Source organism: Orcinus orca, chromosome 19 (assembly GCF_937001465.1).
Source record: "Orcinus orca chromosome 19, mOrcOrc1.1, whole genome shotgun sequence".
NCBI lineage: Eukaryota > Metazoa > Chordata > Mammalia > Artiodactyla > Delphinidae > Orcinus > Orcinus orca.
Genome location: NC_064577.1, coordinates 21,771,741 through 21,793,111, shown reverse-complemented (window position 1 = coordinate 21,793,111; position 21,371 = coordinate 21,771,741). Strand labels below are relative to the sequence as shown.

General features: G+C 39.2%; 1 protein-coding gene across 8 annotated transcripts in view; it reads right to left on the bottom strand.

Annotated features, from left to right (window-relative positions):
• The window catches only part of HELZ (helicase with zinc finger), a 157,016-nt gene that overhangs the window by 19,908 nt on the left and 115,737 nt on the right, over positions 1–21,371 (bottom strand). For all 8 annotated transcript variants that reach the window (XM_033438309.2, XM_012535043.3, XM_004275399.3 and 5 more), the window contains 3 exons: positions 17,529–18,081; positions 16,885–17,131; positions 15,580–16,096 (listed from right to left, as the gene is read on the bottom strand). In XM_033438309.2, coding sequence (XP_033294200.2) covers positions 15,580–16,096; positions 16,885–17,131; positions 17,529–18,081 — 1,317 coding nt within the window. The remainder of the gene's footprint in view (positions 1–15,579; positions 16,097–16,884; positions 17,132–17,528; positions 18,082–21,371) is intronic.

Sequence of the window (21,371 nt, the reverse complement as noted above, 5' to 3'; positions counted from 1 at the left end):
CCTCTCCTGTTGTGGAGCACAGGCTCCAGACGCACAGGTTCAGTAATTGTGGCTCACAGGCCTAGTTGCTCCGCGGCATGTGGGATCCTCCCAGACCAGGGCTTGAACCCATGTCCCCTGCATTGGCAGGCAGATTCTCGACCACTGTGCCACCAGGGAAGCCCTGAAGCACTATTTTTTAATAGCAAAGGACTGGAAGCAATCCAAATGTCTGTCAATAGGAGACCAGTTCAATAAACCATGGTACAGCTACATAATGAAAGTACTATGCAGCTGTAAGAAGAACGAGGAAGATTTCTAAATACTGCTATGGATGAGCTCTGATCTATCATGATACACAACAACGTGTATAACATGCTGCCTTTTATCTACGAAAGGGTGGTACATGTACATACATAAGTATCTGCTTTTATTTTCAAAAAGAAATAATGAGAGGATTAATTTAAAAAAATAATTGTTTTCTATAGGGGGAAGGGATAAGGAAGGAGTAGAGTCAGGAATGGAAGTTTAACCTGTGAATATCACTTGTTTTATTATTTGGACTTTGGGACCATGTACTGATAAGTGCTTCCTAAAATCAAAATTAGATTTGAAAACTAAAACCAAATAGAAATAAACTCAAATGTTTATCGAACGAGTGCTATAACCACACACAGAAGAATTATTTCAGATACCTTTAAAATCCAGTTTTGTTTGTTTGTTTTTGTTTTTTTTGCGGTACGTGGGCCTCCCACTGCCGCGGCCTCACCCGCCACGGAGCACAGGCTCCGGACTCGCAGGCCCAGCGGCCACGGCCCACGGGCCCAACCGCTCCGCGGCATGCGGGATCCTCCCGGACCGGGGCACGAACCCGCGTCCCCCACATCGGCAGGCAGACTCCCAACCACTGCGCCACCAGGGAAGCCCCTAAAATCCAGTATTTTAACTAAATATATCTATGGGATATAGCCTTAGGACAAAATGAACCACACAGATGTCTTCAACTGCATTTATTGCTAATTTAACATCAGTACTGTTATTATGAAACTATTACACACACACCCTTATCTATCTATATCTTATCTATGTCTATGTATATACATATAAAGCAAATAACTAGCTGTTAGTCATTTATTAGGAACAATGATCTCTGGTGTAAAGTGAAAAACACAAATATTAAAAACCCTATAATCCTTCATTGACTTGGAAGTATCACTATGAACTCATGATTTACTTTTCTCTCAAAAAACAAAGTCCTTCCCGGCTCTGCCCAGTGAAAAAGCAGGGACAAGCAGTACCAGAGAGCACCTTCAGTACCAGACTACAGTCTCCATCAGGGCTGCCCTGAGAAACACCTGATTCCTGGTCAGGGGCGGGACATGTACGAGATGAGCTAGAGACATCTTGTCCTGCCTGAAAGCAAGGAAGCTACCAAAGGTCACTGTCAATATGTCAAAGAACACAGCCACCAATATGAAGGGGCTCCCACTGGCCAGAGACATAACAGTGTGTCACACTGCAGAATGGCTACAATGAACTGAAAACTCAAATATATAATGATACCTGATTCATGATGATATTCCAAAGGAAAAAACGGTGAGGGGAGCCTGAGTGGTCATCTCTGGGGCCTGCTAAGGCACCATTACTCTGAAAATTTAGGGCAAGAAAACAAAGGGCAAGAACTACTCATTTTTTCTATATAGACCAGATTTGAAGGAATGAAACCTTTAGTGAGGAGAAGTTCCCTTTCATAGAAGAAAAATAGATACAAAAGAAATTAAAAGAATTTTAAAATTTTAAAACCATTTTGCCATTTCTAATGAAACAACAGTTCTAAACAATAGTCATCAATAGCTGCTAAATCTGAAGGTCGCTGGGAACTTTTAAAACTGGTGGATCAGACTGCTGTCATCTGATCACTGATAAACGTTAATCAACTTAACATCACTAAAGGTAGAAAACCAGGTATTATGAGCATCCTCCCCTGTATGCATATGAACACACACCTTCACTTCAAATGATATACACAACCTGGTAATTTCTCACCAAAATATCACAGATATCTTTTTATGTCATGAAAACTCATTTATTACACCATATTTAATAGCTGCACTTTATTTCTTCACTCATTTAAAGTTGGAAAATTCTAATGCCCGTAGGACCAGGTCTATAACCTAAATGTGTAATGTAAATCAGACCAGGTGTTGAACAATACGGAGTTATGCTGTGATAAACTAAAGAATACATGCCTGGCACTCAAACTAGTCAAATTTAATTTTCTAAAAAACCACTGAACAAGTTAAAAAAAAACAAATCCGGACTATCAGTCTGTACTCTCTGAGTTTTATCTCATTTCTAGGATATTTAATAATTTTTCACGACTTTACAAATTTACTCGTCTAAAATACCACTAAATTCCATCGCTTTACATCTTGTTCAACTATAAATTTTCATACAATATGAAGGTTATTGGTTCACTAACAAAATTGATTCTCTGGAGATGCTCACGTTTTTCTTTTAATCTAAAAGTATGTTTTTGGCCTGGATTTGTGTGATCCAAGAAGAGGCAATGTAACCTTGACCTAAATTAAAATGTCAGGGACACGCAAAGACTCTGGGGCAGAAATCAGACCTTACTCACTTGTGTATTCCCGGCACCTAAACACCATGCCTAGAACCTAAAAGTCCTCAATAAGTATTCAACAAAAGGATTTAAACGTTTAATGTTGAACACATACCATATTTTCTATTTAATTTCCCCAAGCTTTGAAGAAGAAATTCCTGACTATAGAACACTCTTGGGCTCTACTAACTTACTTCAATTTAGCTCCCAGTAAGGTTATGATCTTACGTCTAAAGCAATGTGCTATAGTTTTGTCGACTTACCTAGGAAGAAAGAAACTAGGAGAGGAGTATCACTGTAAGATTAAAAACAGTATTAGCAAGCCAGGCAATGTGTGTTGGATAAACTGTAGTTTGCAACAGTAATGTCTATGGGTTCATGTCATGTAATCTATTGAAAAGGACTTGATAACTTCTGAAACTGTATTTTGTTTTTAAAGGCATGATCCCCAGTTAATGGTGGAGACTGGCCCAAGACTCCACTAAAATAATAATAAGCGAACATAAAGGATCTATAACAATCAAGACTGGATGACTGGCCATCAACAAAGGACACATTTCTGGAACACATGGAAGACTGTCTGTGGAAGAAGGATGGAGTTAGAGCTACCAGTTGAGAGGAGAATCAGTCCACTCTGCAGGATTCCAGAGAGGCTCGGGCCTCAGAAACACAAGCTACAATGGAAAGTGAAGGGAAGACGAAGGGATAAAACGGGGGGGGATTAACTGAAAGTCTGTACAGAGAACAAGTAGTCTCACCCTGCACTCCTCCGCAACAACCAGAAGATTCAAGCATTAAAAAGTCCCCAGGGAAAAGCCTGCCAGGCAGTGAGCCATTAAGGAAACGTAAAACTCCCAAACTGCTTTTCAGGGACACAGATAATCAAGGGTTACCAGACATTTAAAGGGAGTCTCCAGCGTAAAAGATGGTCACAGATAAACAGGAAAAAAGGAGGGCCCAGGAAAAAGAAGTAGCAATTATGTTTTAAAAATATTTTTTAAATGCTTTTTTAGTTCTTACTAAAAATCTAAGACAAAACAACAACAACAAACTCTCAATTGGTTTCCTCAGAAAAGGCACTGCATTTATAAAAACAAAAATAAGATGCTATGAAAAAGGAAAAACCTGAGAAGGAAGAACTCTTGGAAATTAAAGAATCTGAGGGCTCAAATGTAAAGTGTGATAGAAGGGTCTGTAGGTAAGATGAAGGAAATCTCAGACAGCAGGAAAAATACAAACATTAAAATGTGAGAGGAAGAAAGAATCTGAAGAATCCAGGAAGTCTAACATCTTATCAACAGAAGCTTCAGGAAGTGAGAAACAGAGAAAAAAAGATGGTAGGCAATTAGCAAAGAAATAATACAAGACAGTTTCAAAGAGCTGAAGGGTGTGAGTCCTTCAGTTGAGCAATTCTGTCCAAAAGACCCTTCCGTGGTATGGGAGATGCTGGGGACCTGCACTGTTCAGTAAAACGGCGCTGAGCCACACGTGGCTGCTGAGCAACTGAAATGTAGTTAGCAGAAACAAGAAAGAGGTGGTTCTATTTCACCGCATTTCACATCACATCAGATCCATCAGGAATCCCTGTAGATCTTAGCTACAAACAGACCTTGAATTTACTTCTCGCCATTACTACTGCTCCATCATAGTCCAAACCACCATCATCTCTCACCTAAATAATTATGCCACTCTCCACCATTTCTTTTATATTATTTTAAAATAATTATTTTTAAAATAAAATGCATTATCTTAACAGAAGTTTGAAAACGTCAATGTCACATTAGGTTGATAAGATTCAATCATAATAGAAGCAAAAATTTATCTTAATTTTCAAAACCACAGTACATTTATCTCTGGGTTTTGTTTTGTTTTTCTTGAAAGAAAGGTACACTAAAATGAACGTGACTTTGTACCAAAGTGCATTAAAATCAATTTAGGTCTAAATAAAGATAAATACCATTTGAAAGCATTTCACAGGCAAGGGCACTTACACTCTGCAAACAGTATTTTCCCACCAAGCGATGTTCTTTTCCTACATCCAAACACAAGGTAATAGAGGAGATACTAGAAGGAATGCAGTATTACATCTAAGAGAGAAATGTCAGGTTCACTGCTGTGACATTTTGAGCTACCTTGACTCATTCCGGCTCGTCAGCTCTTCTTGCATGTGAAGCAGTCAAGTTGTCAATTATAGACCACAATCCCTCTTACGATGAAAATACGCCAGCTTGACATAAATAAAATAGTGCACGGAAGTTTACCTTCAACTCATAGCTATGATAACTCTGAAGAATAATTACAACTATGAAGAATCACAGTTATCATAATTAATTTCAAAAAAGAAGGTAATGCCAGAGAATTCTGTTTATAATTTTTAAAGAACATTGAGAAACAAATTCCTTATAGTTAATCTTCTGATATTTGAGATCCCCAAGTTAATTACCTGAGCTGTCAAACATTTAGTAGGTAGAACTGGATAGCTCTAAGGATACGGAATTCTAAAATGAACCATCTCCTTCTCTCTCCACCACCATCCCCCCCTTCTCCGCAAAGGAGAACTTCATATAATTGAAGATTTAATTGTTTGGTCTCAAGAACATGATTTGTCTCACCCCTGGCCTCACCCACCCACCTGCCACGTCTACTTCATGTAACTGCAATCACTTCCTGCTTTCTCGGAGTAAACCTTATTTGTGGCATAAGGATAGGAACAACAGTGTGATGCTCCAGAAACAACGCGAGACCGGAGGTCAGGAGTCTCAGCTCTGCTGTGATTAGTAACTGCTTGAGCTCTAAGTCCTTCAACATCTCACTGCCTCAGTTTCTTTTTAAAAGGAGGAGTCAGAGTAAGTGATCCTCAAGGCCTTGACTAATCCCAAAGTTCCAAGTTTTACTTTAAAGCCTTCAAAAAATCAAAGTCTTTGTCAACGAGAATATATTTTAACTTTTTATTATTAAAAAGTCCAAACATCCATCACCGACCTTAACAGCCATCAACAATTTGATGTATTTGCTAAAATAATTAAAGTGTTATGACATATACAAGCCTATTTAAGTTATTTAAATTAAAAAAACTATAGAGAGCATGCTAACTGATTACAATAGAATGCATTATGGGCAATGAATTTAAAATTTCAGATTTTCTCCCCACAGAGGGAAACTCCTATTAAGTACACTGAAAGAGAAGGGCCCGCAAACAAAAATTTGAGAAAAAGATCCCTTGCCTATAAAAATACATATATATTTCTGACAGAGAACGCCCTTTTATTTCCACCTACACTTCAGTCCTGTGGGCCCTTAGGCTGTTCAATATATATACTTTTCACCTTTTATTTTCTTTCTTCTTTTCTTATTTCCTGACCACTTTTTGTTTCCTGTTGCCTTTGCCCAGTTCTCAGTTTTTTTCCTGAAGAGAAGACTATTCTTTCTACCCACATCTCCTGCCGAGCAGATTGCTCCTTTACTTCTAGATGGCAACCCTATCAATGACTGGCATGCAGAATTTAATTTTAGAGTCCTCAGGTCTTAAATAATTTCATTATTTATTCCTTAAAGGCTTATTCTCCTCTGCCGGAGATCCTTAGTCCTGGGTTCAGTATGGACTCCATATATGTTTGTGTGTTTATAAACATTCTTCATGCTTAAACTGTGAATTTGTTATGTTGCTAAACATATGATCATTATTTTCTAAGTCCACTGCTAATATCTCCTTCTAAAAATCAAAGTGTAATGCTAAAGTTTCAAAAGCCATTTAAGAAGAAAAAGCTAAATGACTAAACTCATGTATGAATTTCTATTTTTAAAGATTGTTGTCAGTTTAAGGAAAAATTCATAACCTGCTTACCACTGTTTTATAAGGTACACCTCTAATGTATAAGGTTAGCAAGCCATTCACATGTATATGTATAAATAAGTAACTGGGGGAAAGGTTAGCAACTTAATGAATTAGGGCTCTATTTATAATTATACTATCAAAGCTAATCACTAAGGAAGAGCTAAATGCTCTGGTGGAAATTCCAAGTCTCATTAACTATGGTGCCAGAACCTTTAATTAAAATAGAGCATCTCATTTAAATGATTAGCTTTGATAATTTAAGCATATTCATGCTTAAATTACAGGTCTAATTTATTAATTTGTTGATCACTGTCTCTGTCATATGCATTAGATGGTGTATTAGATACCACATAGTGACGATCTGAGAAGACACTTCTGAGAGGACAGCAATACTACCTGGTCATGCAACATAAATCATGACCTATCATCATGCATCCACCTTTCAAGTCAGAAGAGGCAGACTACGTTGATCAGCCAAGAATATAATCTTCAAGCTACATCTGTACCATAATACCTTGCTCCATAGAAGGAGACTTGGCGGGGAAGAGGGAGGATGATTAGACAATAGTATTGAAATCACTGAGTATTGAAGGACAAGTACTTCCTGAAAATCGTTTTGAAAACTAACCTCAAAACTAGCTGTTTGAAAGAAAAAAATGAAAATAAACAGATGGGTTAAAAAGTGTCTTTGTTCAAAAGCCAACACATAAGACAGAACTATTTCAAAGCAGATACCTCACAGAGGCCTACTCGTCATCTCTAAGACGGCATAAGTAAATGCTGATTTATAGGAAGCTGATCAGAATGAGCGACTTACAAGAATTCCGTTTTTGTTAGAAGGCCACTACAACAATACCACCAGCGCAGCACAAAAATGTGCAGCTCCAAATGCTTATTTGGAGACTTTTACAATACGACACTTTTAAAAGGAACTTTCCATTTATTACTAGTGAGGACTTTTAATCAAACTATTATTTCATGGCAAAGTACCTCTTAAATGGCAAAAGCTTTGCTCTGCACCAGTGTTCTGCACTGCTGGCTCTATGTTAAACAAAAGTTTTTTAACGTGATAAAACTATCTCCACTTAAGAAGAATGAGGATTTATCTCTCAAGATAAAATAACTGGAAAGTATAATGGGGGAAAAAAAAAGGTCCTGTTCATAAACAAAAAGCAAGGAAAACTCAACCTAAGAATAAATTTAACCAGAAATGAAAACACTAGTAAGAATTTTACAGAGGAACACTCAGAAAACAAAGAAAGAAGGAAGAGAAGGAGGGAAGAAGGAAAAAAAATTTTAAATATTGAAGACTGTACAGTTCCTAAATGAGAGGTTTAAAATATTTGTAAAGACAAAATTTCCCCCAATTTAAGCTATCCATTTGATATAAGTGAAATTAAAACCTAAGAAAGGTTTTTGTTTCCGTTTCGGGGAGAGGAGTTCACATAGGTATTCTAAACTTCTAGTAGAAAAACCAGAGAATAACCTCTTTTCCCCGGCACTCCCCAAACCGAAACTGGAAGAAAAAAACAAAGTAATAAGGGAGACGTCACACTATCAAATTAGAATACCAGAAAGTCTCAAAAATTAAAACAGTGTAATTCTGGTACAGAAACATATGGACAGATGAGGAGAAAAATAGAAAGTCCAGAAACAGATTGCAGTATATACTGAAGAACTGCATCTTACTCAGAGATTAGATTGTAAAGTTATCATGCAAAATGAAAAACCTTATTCAGATCAAAATTACCCTTGAAAAAATCCCAGATCATGCCCAAATTACTAGAAACTGAATCCTTGGACGTTCAGAAGCCAAGAGATAACTTCTATTGCTGCTCCTTGCATTTCATCTCCCCCTCCCCCAACAGAAGTGAGTTGAAACACAAATGTGATACAGTGGTATTATAAAGAATTTAGTATTTGACAAGAAAACTACTATTCTATCTAGTGAGTATGCAATCATTTAATAAAGAGCATGAAAACAACTGGCTAAATATTTGGAGAAAATTAAATCATAACCTCAAGCTTACACTGAAATGTGAAATCAAATTGGAGCAATTTATCAATCTATTTCCAATCAGGAATGGTCTGTAACCTGGTCCAGGTAAGGAAGGCACCTCTGCTCTTTGTTCTCCTTCTCTCATCACATCAGTAAAGAACCAGAGTGGGAGAGGGTGCAGGCGCTACAACCAAACCACAGAGCCCTAGCTTCATGCAAGCAGCTGAGGGCCCGGGCTTTTGAGGTAGGTACGGAAAATCCATGGATTGATGCCTGAAGCATCTAAATGAGAAGACTCTAAAAATTTTAAGTAGCAAAAAGTGCCACTGAATAGGATCAAGATCACATTTAGGGATCCTGACCTGGTAGAAAGAAAGGTTTGATGGGGCGATATAACTGAGCACAGCAATTAGGGAAAAAAATTGTTTCACGTCTCCAACAAGTAACACCCCTCCATGACAGCCACATGTTCTCACCTGTGAATGCTATGAAGAGCTATCTGTTACTGTAGGTGAACAAAATTGGCTATCCCAAAATGTCTCTCTGGCTTGAGGATTAATTTAGGCTGATTGTTTTTAAGGCCCAAAAGACTCAGGAAGAACCTCTGACCTTCCCGCTAACTGCCTAAAAGAATCCAGATAGAGGACCTGTTCCAGGAAGGGAGCTGTCACCAGAGATCACTATAGTGCGAACTAAGTGTCTAGACAGGGAGGAACCCAGAAAAGCCTGTTTGTTAAAATTCCTCTCTGGGTCCCACTGGCTGCACTGCCAGCAAACCACACACTTGACTTTCCGTCTCCAATCCAACTGCCTTCCTGCACTCTGAACTCCAACCACCACCCCACATCCTTCTGTCTTAGCTGAAGATGGTATTTAAGGTGAGGGCTTTGACCATTTTGGTGAGTTACTCAGTTTTCCTGGGTCTCTCCCATGTATAGATGATATTAAACTTTGTTTGATTTTCTCCTATTAAGCTGTCTCATGTCAATTTAATTCTCAGACCAGCCAGAAGAACCTAGAAGGGTAGAGGAAATTTCTTCCTCCCCGACATTACAGGAGCTATCCTGGTATAGTGAAATGAGGAATAATTTCTCTAACTTCCACATTTTCCATGCTGACCAGGTATATCATTTGTCAAAAGAAAATCAAAATTATTATAAAAAAAGAGAAAACTAATGAAACACAACATGAAAAACCATATCTGTTCAAGTTAACTGTTAAGCTAACATCTAGATGTTTTCATCCAACATAAGCTTCATCTACCAAGGTTTCTAGCAATGAAAGAATTAACAGTAGGTAGGGAAATAACACATTTTTCTGTATTGTTAATGTTAAGGAAATTATTTTAAAAGGTTGGAAATAAACAGCAAACATATAAACCATTCATTCTGTGAGATGATTCATGCAAAATCGTTTTGTACAACATAACAGACAGAAGTTATCCTAATGTACTGAAAACGTCAAATCCTGTAAATGTGGTAAAAATAATATTTCCCTTGTCAAGGTATTTTCTTCAGTGTTGCAAGTCAGTCATCATTTGTGAATCTCATGCATCAAAACAAAGGTGACCAAATGTTTTTGCAAAAGTAATTGCACTCTAAGAACCCACTGACAATTGAAGGTACTTATTCATGTACTCACAGCTAAACAGTAATAACAAATGTTAAGAGCGCGAAGGTACAGAGAACTTAAATTCCAAAACTAAGAAACATTTAAATAGATCAATGATTAAAAGTACACTATTCAGTATCCAACATTATTTAGCAAAGTACAAAACTTTATAAAACCTTATAAAAACTGTGGCATGTTATTTCCCCCAAACATTATGAACTCATTCTACTGGTTAGATCAAAATATCACAAGAGTTATCAGGAAAAATGGTGGAACGGGGAACTCCATAAAAGCGATGGAAAAACTGACAAAAACCGTCACAATCAACTTTCTTGGAATTTAGGAAACTAAAGCTTGCAGCAACCAGAGGAGCACTTAATCAAGAGAAACCAGAAAATTTCAGTAAGAAGAGCAAGATTTGCAGTATTTTCATTTCCCACAGGCCCATGCCCCTGCTTCTCCAGCTGAGTGGTAGCCTTGAAAATAAGACCCTGCGTTTCCAGCACTACTATCAGAGCAGAAGGGGCCTCACTGTCAAAGAGCTGTAATTATTTGTTTTCACCTGTCTGGTACAAAACAACACTTGACTCTTATCTAACTCAGAACTCAACCAGTGCTGAAGGGGCCATACTGAAAATACTTACAAGGCCGATGTTTTAGTTGCTGCTGCCTGAAGCAATGGATAGCAGTTGGACCAAACAACAGACTAACAAAAAGCTTTGGAGGAAAGGCTGGGTTATAAGATACTTTAGGGAATAAAGACTTCGAATAGCTCCGACCTGTTCCTCCCTGGGAATCTAGAAGACCACACACATGCTGTGCACATGCTCAGGAAAGGCCAGAAAAGTTCTCACCTCTGGCTGATCTGGAGGCTGGAGAAGCAGGAAGTTAAAGCTGAGGCAGAGGTGTAAACTGCCTGGCCGAGTACGGAAGGTGTGTGCAAACGCACGTACACACAGGTGCCTCTGCATGTAAACTGCCTGGCCGAGTACGGAAGGTGTGCGCAAACGCACGTACACACAGGTGCCTCTGCATGTAAACTGCCTGGCCGAGTACGGAAGGTGTGCGCAAACGCACGTACACACAGGTGCCTCTGCATGTAAACTGCCTGGCCGAGTACGGAAGGTGTGCGCAAACGCACGTACACACAGGTGCCTCTGCAAAAACTGGGCAATGTTTTTGGAACGGGTGGTTAAGGAAACCTCTGGTTGGCCATGAAGCCCACGGAAGGAAGACTTCAGAGGCCACACACAACAAATACTGACTTTAAAAAATTAGTTCAAAATTTAAAAATTAACTTTAAATTTGAAAAATTAGTTCAGAAAAATCACTAAACAAATGACAACAAAATCAAAAGGCAAAAGGATGAGAAAAGACATTCCATGCAAATGGTAACCAAAAGAGAGCTAGGGTGGCTATACAAATATCAGAAAAAAACATACTTGAAGACAAAAATTGTTATGAGAGAGAAAGGATATCATATAATGATAAAAGGTAGACAAGGAGATTTAACAATTATAAACATACGTAAACCTAAGGACAGAACCCCAAAATACATGAAGCATAAACTGACAGAATTAAAAGGAGAACTACACAATTTAACAATAATATTTGGAGACTTCAACATCCTACTTTTGATAACGGATATAAAACCTAGACAGCAGACCCAAAGGAAAGAGAAAATTTGAACAATATAAACCAAATAGACCTAACATATCTATAGAACATGCCACCCAACAAGAGCAAGATATACATTCTTCCCCAGTGTACCGGAAACATTCTCCAGGATAGGCCATACAACAAGTCTCAATAAATTTTAAAAGATTAGAATTATACAAAGTAAGTTCTCCAACCACATGGAGTGAAATTAGAAATCAGTAACAGAAGGAAATTTGGAAAACTCACACCAGAAATGCTTGTCTTCCTCTAATTTTGCCAACAATGTAACCTAGCCATTATACTAGAAGTTCTGGCCAGGCAATTAGGCAAGAAAAAGAAATAAAAGACATCTAGATTGGAAGGAAAGAACAAAACTATATTTGCATTATCTTCTACATAAAAATCTTCTACATAAAAAATCCTAAGGTATTCACACAAAAAAAATCTATTAGAGCTAATAAAGAGTTCTGCAAGTTTGCAGATATACAATCAATTGCACTTCTAAACACTAGCAGTGAACAATCCAAAAAATGAAACTAAGAAAACAATTCCATGTACCATAGCACAAAAAATCATATGATACTTTGGAATAAATTTAACAAAAGAAGTGTAAGACTTATAATTGGAAAACTACAAAATACTGTTGAAAGAAATTTTAAAAGACCTAAATAAGTGGAAAGGTACCATGTTCAGGAACCAGAAGACTTTATATTGTTAAGATGGCAATACTTCCCAAGTTAATCTACAAATTTAATGCAATCCCTTTTAAAATCCCAGCTAGATTTTTTTTGCAAAAACTGACAAACTAACCCTAAATTCCATATGGTAATTCAAGGGACCCAGAATAGCCAAAACAATCTTGAAACAGAAAAACCAAGTACCAAAGACTCATACTTCCAAATACAGAACTCACTACAAAGCTACAGTATACAAGCCAGCATGGTATTGCATAAGGACATATATAGATCAAGGAAGAGAATTTAGAGTCCAGAAATAAACCCATAGGTCTGTGGTCAGTTGATTTTTTGACAAGGTTGCCAAGACCATGAAATGGAGAAAGAATGGTCTTTTCAATAAATAGTGCAAAGAAAACTGAACAACCACATGCAAAATAATGAATTAGACACATACCTCATAAAATGTACAAAAATTAACTCAAAATGGATCAAAGAATTAAATGTAAGAACTAAAACTAGGAAAGGTAGATGTAAATCTTTGTGATCTTGGATTAGACAACAGTTTCTTAGACATGACACCAGAAGCAGAACGACCAAAGAGAAAACAGATAAATTGGACCTTATCTAAATTAAAAACTTTTGTGCATCAAAGGATACTCTCAAGAGGGGGAAAAGACAGTCCACAAAATGAGAGAAAATATTGCAAATTATATGTGGTAAGAATGAGCCAATCAATGATGAGCCAATCAATGAATACTGGAACAATTTGAACAAATTACCTCCAAAACCCTACAAATAAGATATAGAAGCTTCCCTATGAAACTTGACTTTTTAATCAGCATCTGTAGCAGAAAATTTGCAAAACATGAATAAATTATTTCTAAAGCCTTTAGAAATCACTAAGGAACTGACAAAATGAAGCTAATGTCAAAAAAATATTTTTCATATCTCAAAATTCAAAGTGTTTACCCTGCTTTAAGAAGACATCTGTGATTGATAATGACCACACGAGCTTTACACATTCTTACCTTTAATCACTGTAAGCTTAACAAGAACAGCTAGACAACATTTTTATAGTCCACACCGAATGTACCATTTTTGAAATTTTATAACCTAGAATTACTAAGATTTTTATATCAGTGAAGGTCCATAAAGATGCTCTTTAGCAATACCGAAGTATAATTCAGTTTACCCTGGATTGCTTAGTTTAGCAGAGTCAATTCTACATTGAAGACTGCAAATTCTGATATTTGGGAATCAGTGTCATTGTGTATTAACTGCCCCAGTCTAAGAAAACACCAGGATGAACGACAGGAGAAAGAGCACAGCCCTTGCAACTGACCACTGGCTGAGAAAACCAACATCTATGGAAAACCTTAATGAACAAATTTGTAATTAACAAATATAATGTAAGTAAAAAGATGAGCCACTAAAAACCATTTCCCCAGATCAGACAGGATGAAGCTTCTTGAACGAATAGCCTCCTCAAGTCAGTCAGATGTTAAGTGTTCTAAAACAGCAATAAAAGGCTTCAGGTTGTAACAATGACCATTCTACAAAGCCTGAATTAGCGTAATAAAAGGGGAAAATTAAAATAAGTTCCAAGAACAGCCTCAAGTAAATCAATGAAATTAGAACACTCCCTCATCACACCATACACAAAAATATACTCAAAATGGTTTAAAGACCTAAATATAAGACATGGCACCAAACAACTCCTAGACGAGAACACAGCCAAACATTTTTGAATATAAACCACAGCAGTATATTCTCAGACCAATCTCTCAAGGCGAAAGAAATAAAAGCAAAAATAAACAAGTGGGACCTAATCAAACTTAAAAGCTTTTGCACAGCAAAGGAAACCATCAACAAAACGAAAAGACAACCTAAGGAATGGAAAAAAAATATTTGCAAACGACCTGACCAACAAGGGGTTAATTTCCAAAATACACAAATGACTCATACAACTCAGTATCAAGAAAACAAACAACCCAATCAAAAAATGGGCAGAAGACCTAAACAGACACTTCTCTAAAGAAGACATACGGATGGCCAAAAGCACACGAGAAGATGCTCAACATTGCTAATTATTAGAGAAATGCAAATCAAACCCACAGTGAGGTATCACCTCACACTGGTCAGATTGGCCATCATCAAAAAGTCTACAAATAATAAATATGCTGGAGAGGGTGTGGAGATACAGTTACCCTCCCACACTGTTTGTGGGAATGTTTAAGTTGGTGCAGCCACTGTGGAAAACAGTATGGAGGTTCTTTAAGAAACTAAAAATAGAGCTACCATATGATTTAGCAATTTCACTCCTGGGCATATATCCAGAAAAGACAAATACTCTAATTTGAAAAGATACATGCACCCCCAGTGTTCATAGCAGCACTGTTTACAATAGCCAAGACACGGAAACAACCTGTCAATCACGGAAACAACCTGTCAATCAACAGATGAATGGATAAAGAAGATGCAGTATATATATATATACACACATACATACATACATACACATACATACATGCACACACACACACATACACACACATCTATACACACAATGAAATATTTCTCAGACATAAAAAAGAATGAAATATTGCCATTTGTAGCAACATGGATGGAGCTAGAGAATATCATACTAGGTGAAGTAAGTCAGAGAAAGACAAATATCCCATGGTACCACTTACATGTGGAATCTACAAAATAATACAGATGAATCTATACACAAAACAGAAACAGACACATAGACATAGAAAATAAACTTATGGTTTACCAAAAGGGAAAGGGAGAGGGGGAAGGGATAAATTGGGAGTATGGGATTAACCGATACAGAATACTATAAATAAAACAGATAAGCAACAAAGATTTGCTGTATAACAGGGAATAGTATTCAATATCTCATAATAACCTACAATGGAAAATAACCTGAAAATATATATATATATAACTGAATCACTTTGCTGTACACCTGAAACTAACACAATACTGTAAACCAACTAGACTTCAATAAAAAAATAAACAACTCTTTAAAATGAAGCTGAAAAATAAACAAGTTGCAAGAAAATATTATCTTTACAAGACTATTAAATATAGTTAAGATCTGTCCACCGTCACCATCAAACCAACAAATATTGATCTTTTTCACAATCAACGATCCTGAAAGGAGAAGCGCAGAAGAAAGACATTTTACCTCTTCTAAGCTGGGGAGCGAAGAGGACGACACCGTGCGAGCCGACAGCGGGTGGAAGGGCTCTTGGCTGACAGCAGGCTGATGGCTCTGCATGTGCACAAAAGGGGTCTGCGGTGGCCTGGGCGGCAGTGGAGGTAGGCCATAGGGAAAACCCGGCCCCATCAGGCGATTCTGCTGTAAGTTGGCAAAAGTCCATGCTCCATCACGTGCCAGGCATTTCAAGGGAGGAGGGGCGAGGTGTTCAGACGGCAACGAGAAAGGCGAATTGAACAGCTGCGGCGGCAGGCGCTGTGGAAATGCTGGGTTGCTGGCTACTTCGAGGTCTCTGCTGCTGTCACTGAAGTTGGAAAAGTGGGTACTGTGGTCTGCACTGGACGGTGGCGAGGGGACTGCTGGTGGGCTCCTGGTCTGAATTTGTCTATATTGCAAAAGTCTTGATTGAGGTGGCGGCATCTCAGCTAGTTCCCGTGTTTCACTTTGATCACGATTAGACAGTTCTCTGATTAAGTCTTGAAACCTACATAAGGATGATGAAATATGAGGAGGAGAAAACAAAAGAAAAGCTTCATCACATTAAGGAGAGCTTAATCAACTACATGTGTAATTTTTACAAACAACAGCATACTACTTAATCAGAACTAACGTTAATTCATCTCAAGAGCAGGAAGCATTAACACTCATAGGTGCTGAACTGAAGACGCTAAATACGCCCAAGTATCTGATTTCTCTCTTTTCCCTTGGTGGTAAAAACAGCTGTCCTGGTCTTTACATGCCTTTGGCAACTAACGGCTATAAAAGGTCACCATAATGGTGGATCTTATTCAGAAGGGATTAGGAAACACTTCAATGCATTCACATGACACCATAAAAACAAGTTTAGAATGAGGACTGAACACTCAAACATCTATACTTAAAAGACGGTAGAATTTCGTGCTACTAGAAAAAAACATATTGATGATAAATTTATAATTTTTAACTTTTAACCTCTAATTTAATCCTGTCCTCTTCGCATTATGACTGAGTATGAAAAAACCACACACAGCGATGGTACGTTTCTTTCAGAAGGGCGGCAAAGCAAGAGGCCACATTAACTTACGAGCCACAGCGGGTGGTCCATGCCTAGATTTTCAGAAGAGTTACTTCTCAAAAGATGCTCTACATTTTAGAGTCAATCGACAGAACTGTGGAGCAATGTACCTAGAAGGCCGGCAGCCAATTTCTTTGGGACAATATTCCAGTCTGAGGCTAAAAGGACACCACTCAAGAAGGACAACAGTAGGGGCTCGTGTCAGTCTGCTGGGATACCTTGAGTCAGCTGTTTCTGCTTCATCTTCGGCACTGCTGGGGAGCTTCCAGTCTGCTCTCACTGGTGGCTGATGTAATCCAATGGGCGGCTGGGGAAGATGCTGGAGGTGAGGGTGAGGGTGAGGATGGTGATGGTGTGGGTAAGGAACACTGCCCTGGCTGAGATAGGCGTGATGCTCACTCCACTGCTGTAACCGCACCTGCTGCTGCCGTAATGCTTCCAGAGCCACACTCCCATGCACACGATCTGTAGAAACATTGGTGCGAAGTTTATGTTTTCAGCATTTAGGGTTTCAAGTTAATTCTTTCAAGAGTTTCTACAACCAGATATTCTCCAGAAAGAAATGGCTACAATTTGAGTTTTGGAAAAAGCATATGTTTTCTTAACTTGCCAGTAACTCAAGTTATGGTGATGATGATGATTCTTCCTTACCTACATTACGACATAACCTGACATCAGCTGGATGCTTAGTATTATATAGCATTTGGAACTAGATTCTGATTACCACGCTAACCGATTGATTCTTTTGCTGGCGTTATTTGAAGAAATGAACCAATCCTGACTCAAGAAATATTGTACAGCAATGTCATCTGAGTAAATCATCTCTGAATTTGTCACATCCAGCAGCGATCAGAGAACTCACCTAAAGCCTCTCCTACAGGCAGTCCTGGGGGGTTCTCATCAGTGAAGTTATTCAGATGTGAAGGAAGAATGGGGCCGGGCTGCGCAATGGCTCGCAGAGGACTGTGGCCCCCCTGCAGCATGGGAGGGGGCTGCTGCTCAGGAAGTGCAGCCTCTGCAGGAGGGGACTGTGGTCGATGAGAAACCGGAGTATTAAAAAAAGCACTGTTGGGGCCTGCCTGACAGGCAGCAGAGAGCTGAGGCGGCGGCTGGCCCAGCGGATTCTGCTGCGGGACTCCCTGATTCGGGGGGGGCGGCATTTGATTTGGCTGTTCAGGCAAATTATTCTGCTGCTGATGTGACAAGGCGTGCTGCTGTGGAATTGCAAACGGCGGTCTTGGCAGCTGGGGAAGTGGATGAAAATGGCGACTGGGGACTGCATACTGCGCATGGGGAGCAGGAACAGGGAGATTTATGTGTCTTGGGTTGAGATTGTCTTTGCGATGAAATTTGGGATAAACAACACCAGGACGTGATTCAGGACTTCTGTTCTGTGGATTTGATTCCAAATCCATCTAAAAAAAAGAAGAAGGATTTTTTAGCTGAGGAAGATCTAAGTCCTGTGGTTCACCACCTTTTCCCACCCCTAGCACATCTAAAAGATATGATCCATTCTTATCTGTAATAGCAGGAGCGCTGGGGGCCCAATAAATCACTTTCTGACAATCAAACGAGGGAATATTCTTTAAATTAGGAACGATGAAACAGAAAAAAACCCACATATTAAATGTGAGTCACAAGGAAAGATACTACTATTTTATTAGCATATCCACTTTAATTCCTTTAAAAACATTATTTTTATTTTCACACTTTCTTCCTTGGAAAGATAATCATTTACTTCCTTCTGATATAAATCATTAAAATGTGTTCTTTCCTTCTGATTTTATTGTTTTTATACATCTCTTCCTCAAACGTATCTATATTAATATAAAAAAAGTCTCAGTCTAAATAACTTTGAAGTGAACAACAAAAAAAGTACTATATCACCTTTGCATTAAAAGCTTGGCTGTCAATTTTTGCCATTATTCCTTCAACAAACACTTACTGAGGGCCTACCAAGGACACTGTGCCTGGGGCTGGAGATAAAAAAACAGACTCAGTCTGTACCCCCAGGAGTGCAGAGCGGGGGTTGGCAAACTACGACCCCCAGGCCACTTCCAGTCCACCGGATTTCTGTGCATAAAGTGTTACTGGAACACAGCCATAGTTGTGCAAGTTGACACACTGTCTACGGCTGCTTCCTCACTACAATGGCAGAGGTGAGCGGCTGCAACAGAAACCACACGGCCCACAAGGCCTGAAAATTTAGTATCGGGCCTTTCACAGAACAAGTCTGCTAAGCTCTAAGCTCTGGCTTAGAGTCCAGTAGAGGATACCAACGTGTAAACATAACATTAGAGGTGTTGTAAGAGGACGTGAGATGACATCCTGGAGCCTGAGAAAATTAAAGGTGACTTCATGGAGATAATGATAATCTTGCATAAAAAGCTGGAGTTTTTTAATCTAGTATGAGGGAAGTACATACTAGATAAAGGTAACAGCTTATACACCGAAGCAGATTTGAGACGAGAAGCTCTGTGCACACAGAGCTACAACGGGACTTACATGCGAATCTTCCCCTTCTTGAAATCAGATGAAACTGCAGAAGCCCAATTACACGAGACCCTGAATGAGTCAATACTGAGAATAAACATGTTCTTAATCCTGTAAACTGTGGCAAGCTACCAAAGGTTTTTAAGCTAGGGAGTGCTGTCATCCTTCTGAAACACAAGTCTGATCTTAAGTGACATGAAACTGACCACTCTCAAGAAGACAGAACAAGCAGTTTGTTCCTGCATTGAAGCTGGGGTAACCCAGCAACCAAGCTATTGCCACAGATGGCTGTGATGTGCCAGTCATGCCCCAAGTGCATCCTCATGTCTAGCTCAAATGGACCAAGGTTAAATCTGGCCAATAAGACCCTGAAGACTACTGGGTATGTATAAATTATCTCAGAAATGAAATGAGATGGATGGTAACTCTGCCCCAGTCTTCCCAGGCAACTGCAATGCCTGCTCTTCAACTGTCTCAGAACCTGATTAAGGCTCTTTATCAACAAACATTTTCCCCTATAAATCTTCATCTTTTTAATGACTGAAGCGACATTTCAGCTGAGATACACCTTTCTCCAGAAGATACTGTTGACAGGCACACGCTGATTGCATGAGGGTGACCATGATTAGATGTCAAGGTTGTGTCTGTGGATAAGCTGATGTTTCAATTGCCTTCTTCACTTCTGACTTTGAGCTGGACAAGAAGCTGGGCCAGTGTCGCAGAAATTTAGATCAAGACTGTGCTCCTCTACGATACTACAACAGGCTAAGCAGGGGAGATGACTGTAAAGTCTGAAGGAGTCTGACTCTAATATTATCAGAATTAGATTCTCCTCTATTGCTTTCCTCTTAATCCTGAGTCAAGGAGAGCTAGGACATTTTCCCCCTAGGCCCCAGGACGAAGCATCAGGGTGGAAAAGAAAATGAAACATGTCTATCAGGTTGCCTAGTCCCCTAACAGGGAAAGACCACAACAGAAAATTTTAAAGAAGGACGTGAGAGACGTTTGGCTGTCTTGGCTTCAGCTGCTCTGACAGCATCTAAGACTCTCCCGGTTGGGTCTGTCCTAACCCTAACCCTGGCCCTCTGACTACCGGTGCTGCTGTTGTACCGCCCCCCACGCCCTCTGCTTTCTCTCTGCACCCGTTCCCAAACACACAGGACGCCTACTCTCACTGCTGCTTCCCTCTTACTCTATCAGCAAGCTCCCCTGGCTGCCTAATTGGCACTGCAGCTCCTCCAGTGGGTACTGAGCCCTTCCAGTTGTATAAACTGTGAGTCAGGGCTGCTTATGAGGCATAAGTACCTGAATACAGAGAACAGTTGCTTAAAGCCAGCCTGAGGTTGCAGATACAGATTTGGAAGTCACCATCAGGGAGCAAGTAATGGAAATTGTGGAATTGGACTAGTTTACGGTAAGAAAGCACAGAATGCAGAGAGAGCTATATGGGACCATGACAGAACCCTGGGAAACCCCAACTTAAGGCCTAGGGACAGATGGGAAGGGGTGGACAGGAAATTATAAAAGAGACAGAAGATCATGTAGAAAGAGTTGTGATAAGTAGAAATGTGTGTCAAAGAAACCAAAAGAAACAAGATGGTCAAGAAGAAAGAGGTAGAAAATAGTGCCAAATACCAAAGAAAAGTCAAGTAAGGCTACAACTGAAGCATGTTCATAAGATTTGGTCACTTTGAGTTTTGTTTTGTTTTGTTTTTTTTCCTTTGGCTGCACCACTTGCAGGATCTTAGTTCCCTAACCAGGGATCGAACCCAGGCCCATGGCAGGGAAAGTGCGGAGTCCTAACCACTGGACCGCCGGGGAAGTCCCTGGTCACTTTGAGCTCAACAGTTTCAGTGAAATGTTAAGGCCTAATACTAGTCTGTGTTGGTTAAGGGACAAATAAGAGATGAGGGGAAAAAGGAGAAATTAGGCAGTAGCTATATAAAGGAAATAAAGGCCAAATAAAGTGTCTTTTATAAAAACAGTCTATCAATCAATTTACGTACAGGCTGAGGAGGAAGAACGAGTAGCTGGAAAGAATCTGAAGATAAATGAAGAGAAGGGACAAGTTCTGTGAGGTGACCAGAAGAGGAGAGATAAGTCTTAATGGAAACTCTTCCTCTGAGATCGGTGATATAGAAGGATGTTCAAGGACACAGGAAAAGTGTGAGGACTAAAGTTCTGAGTTAAGAGCGTGAAATCCTGATGAATT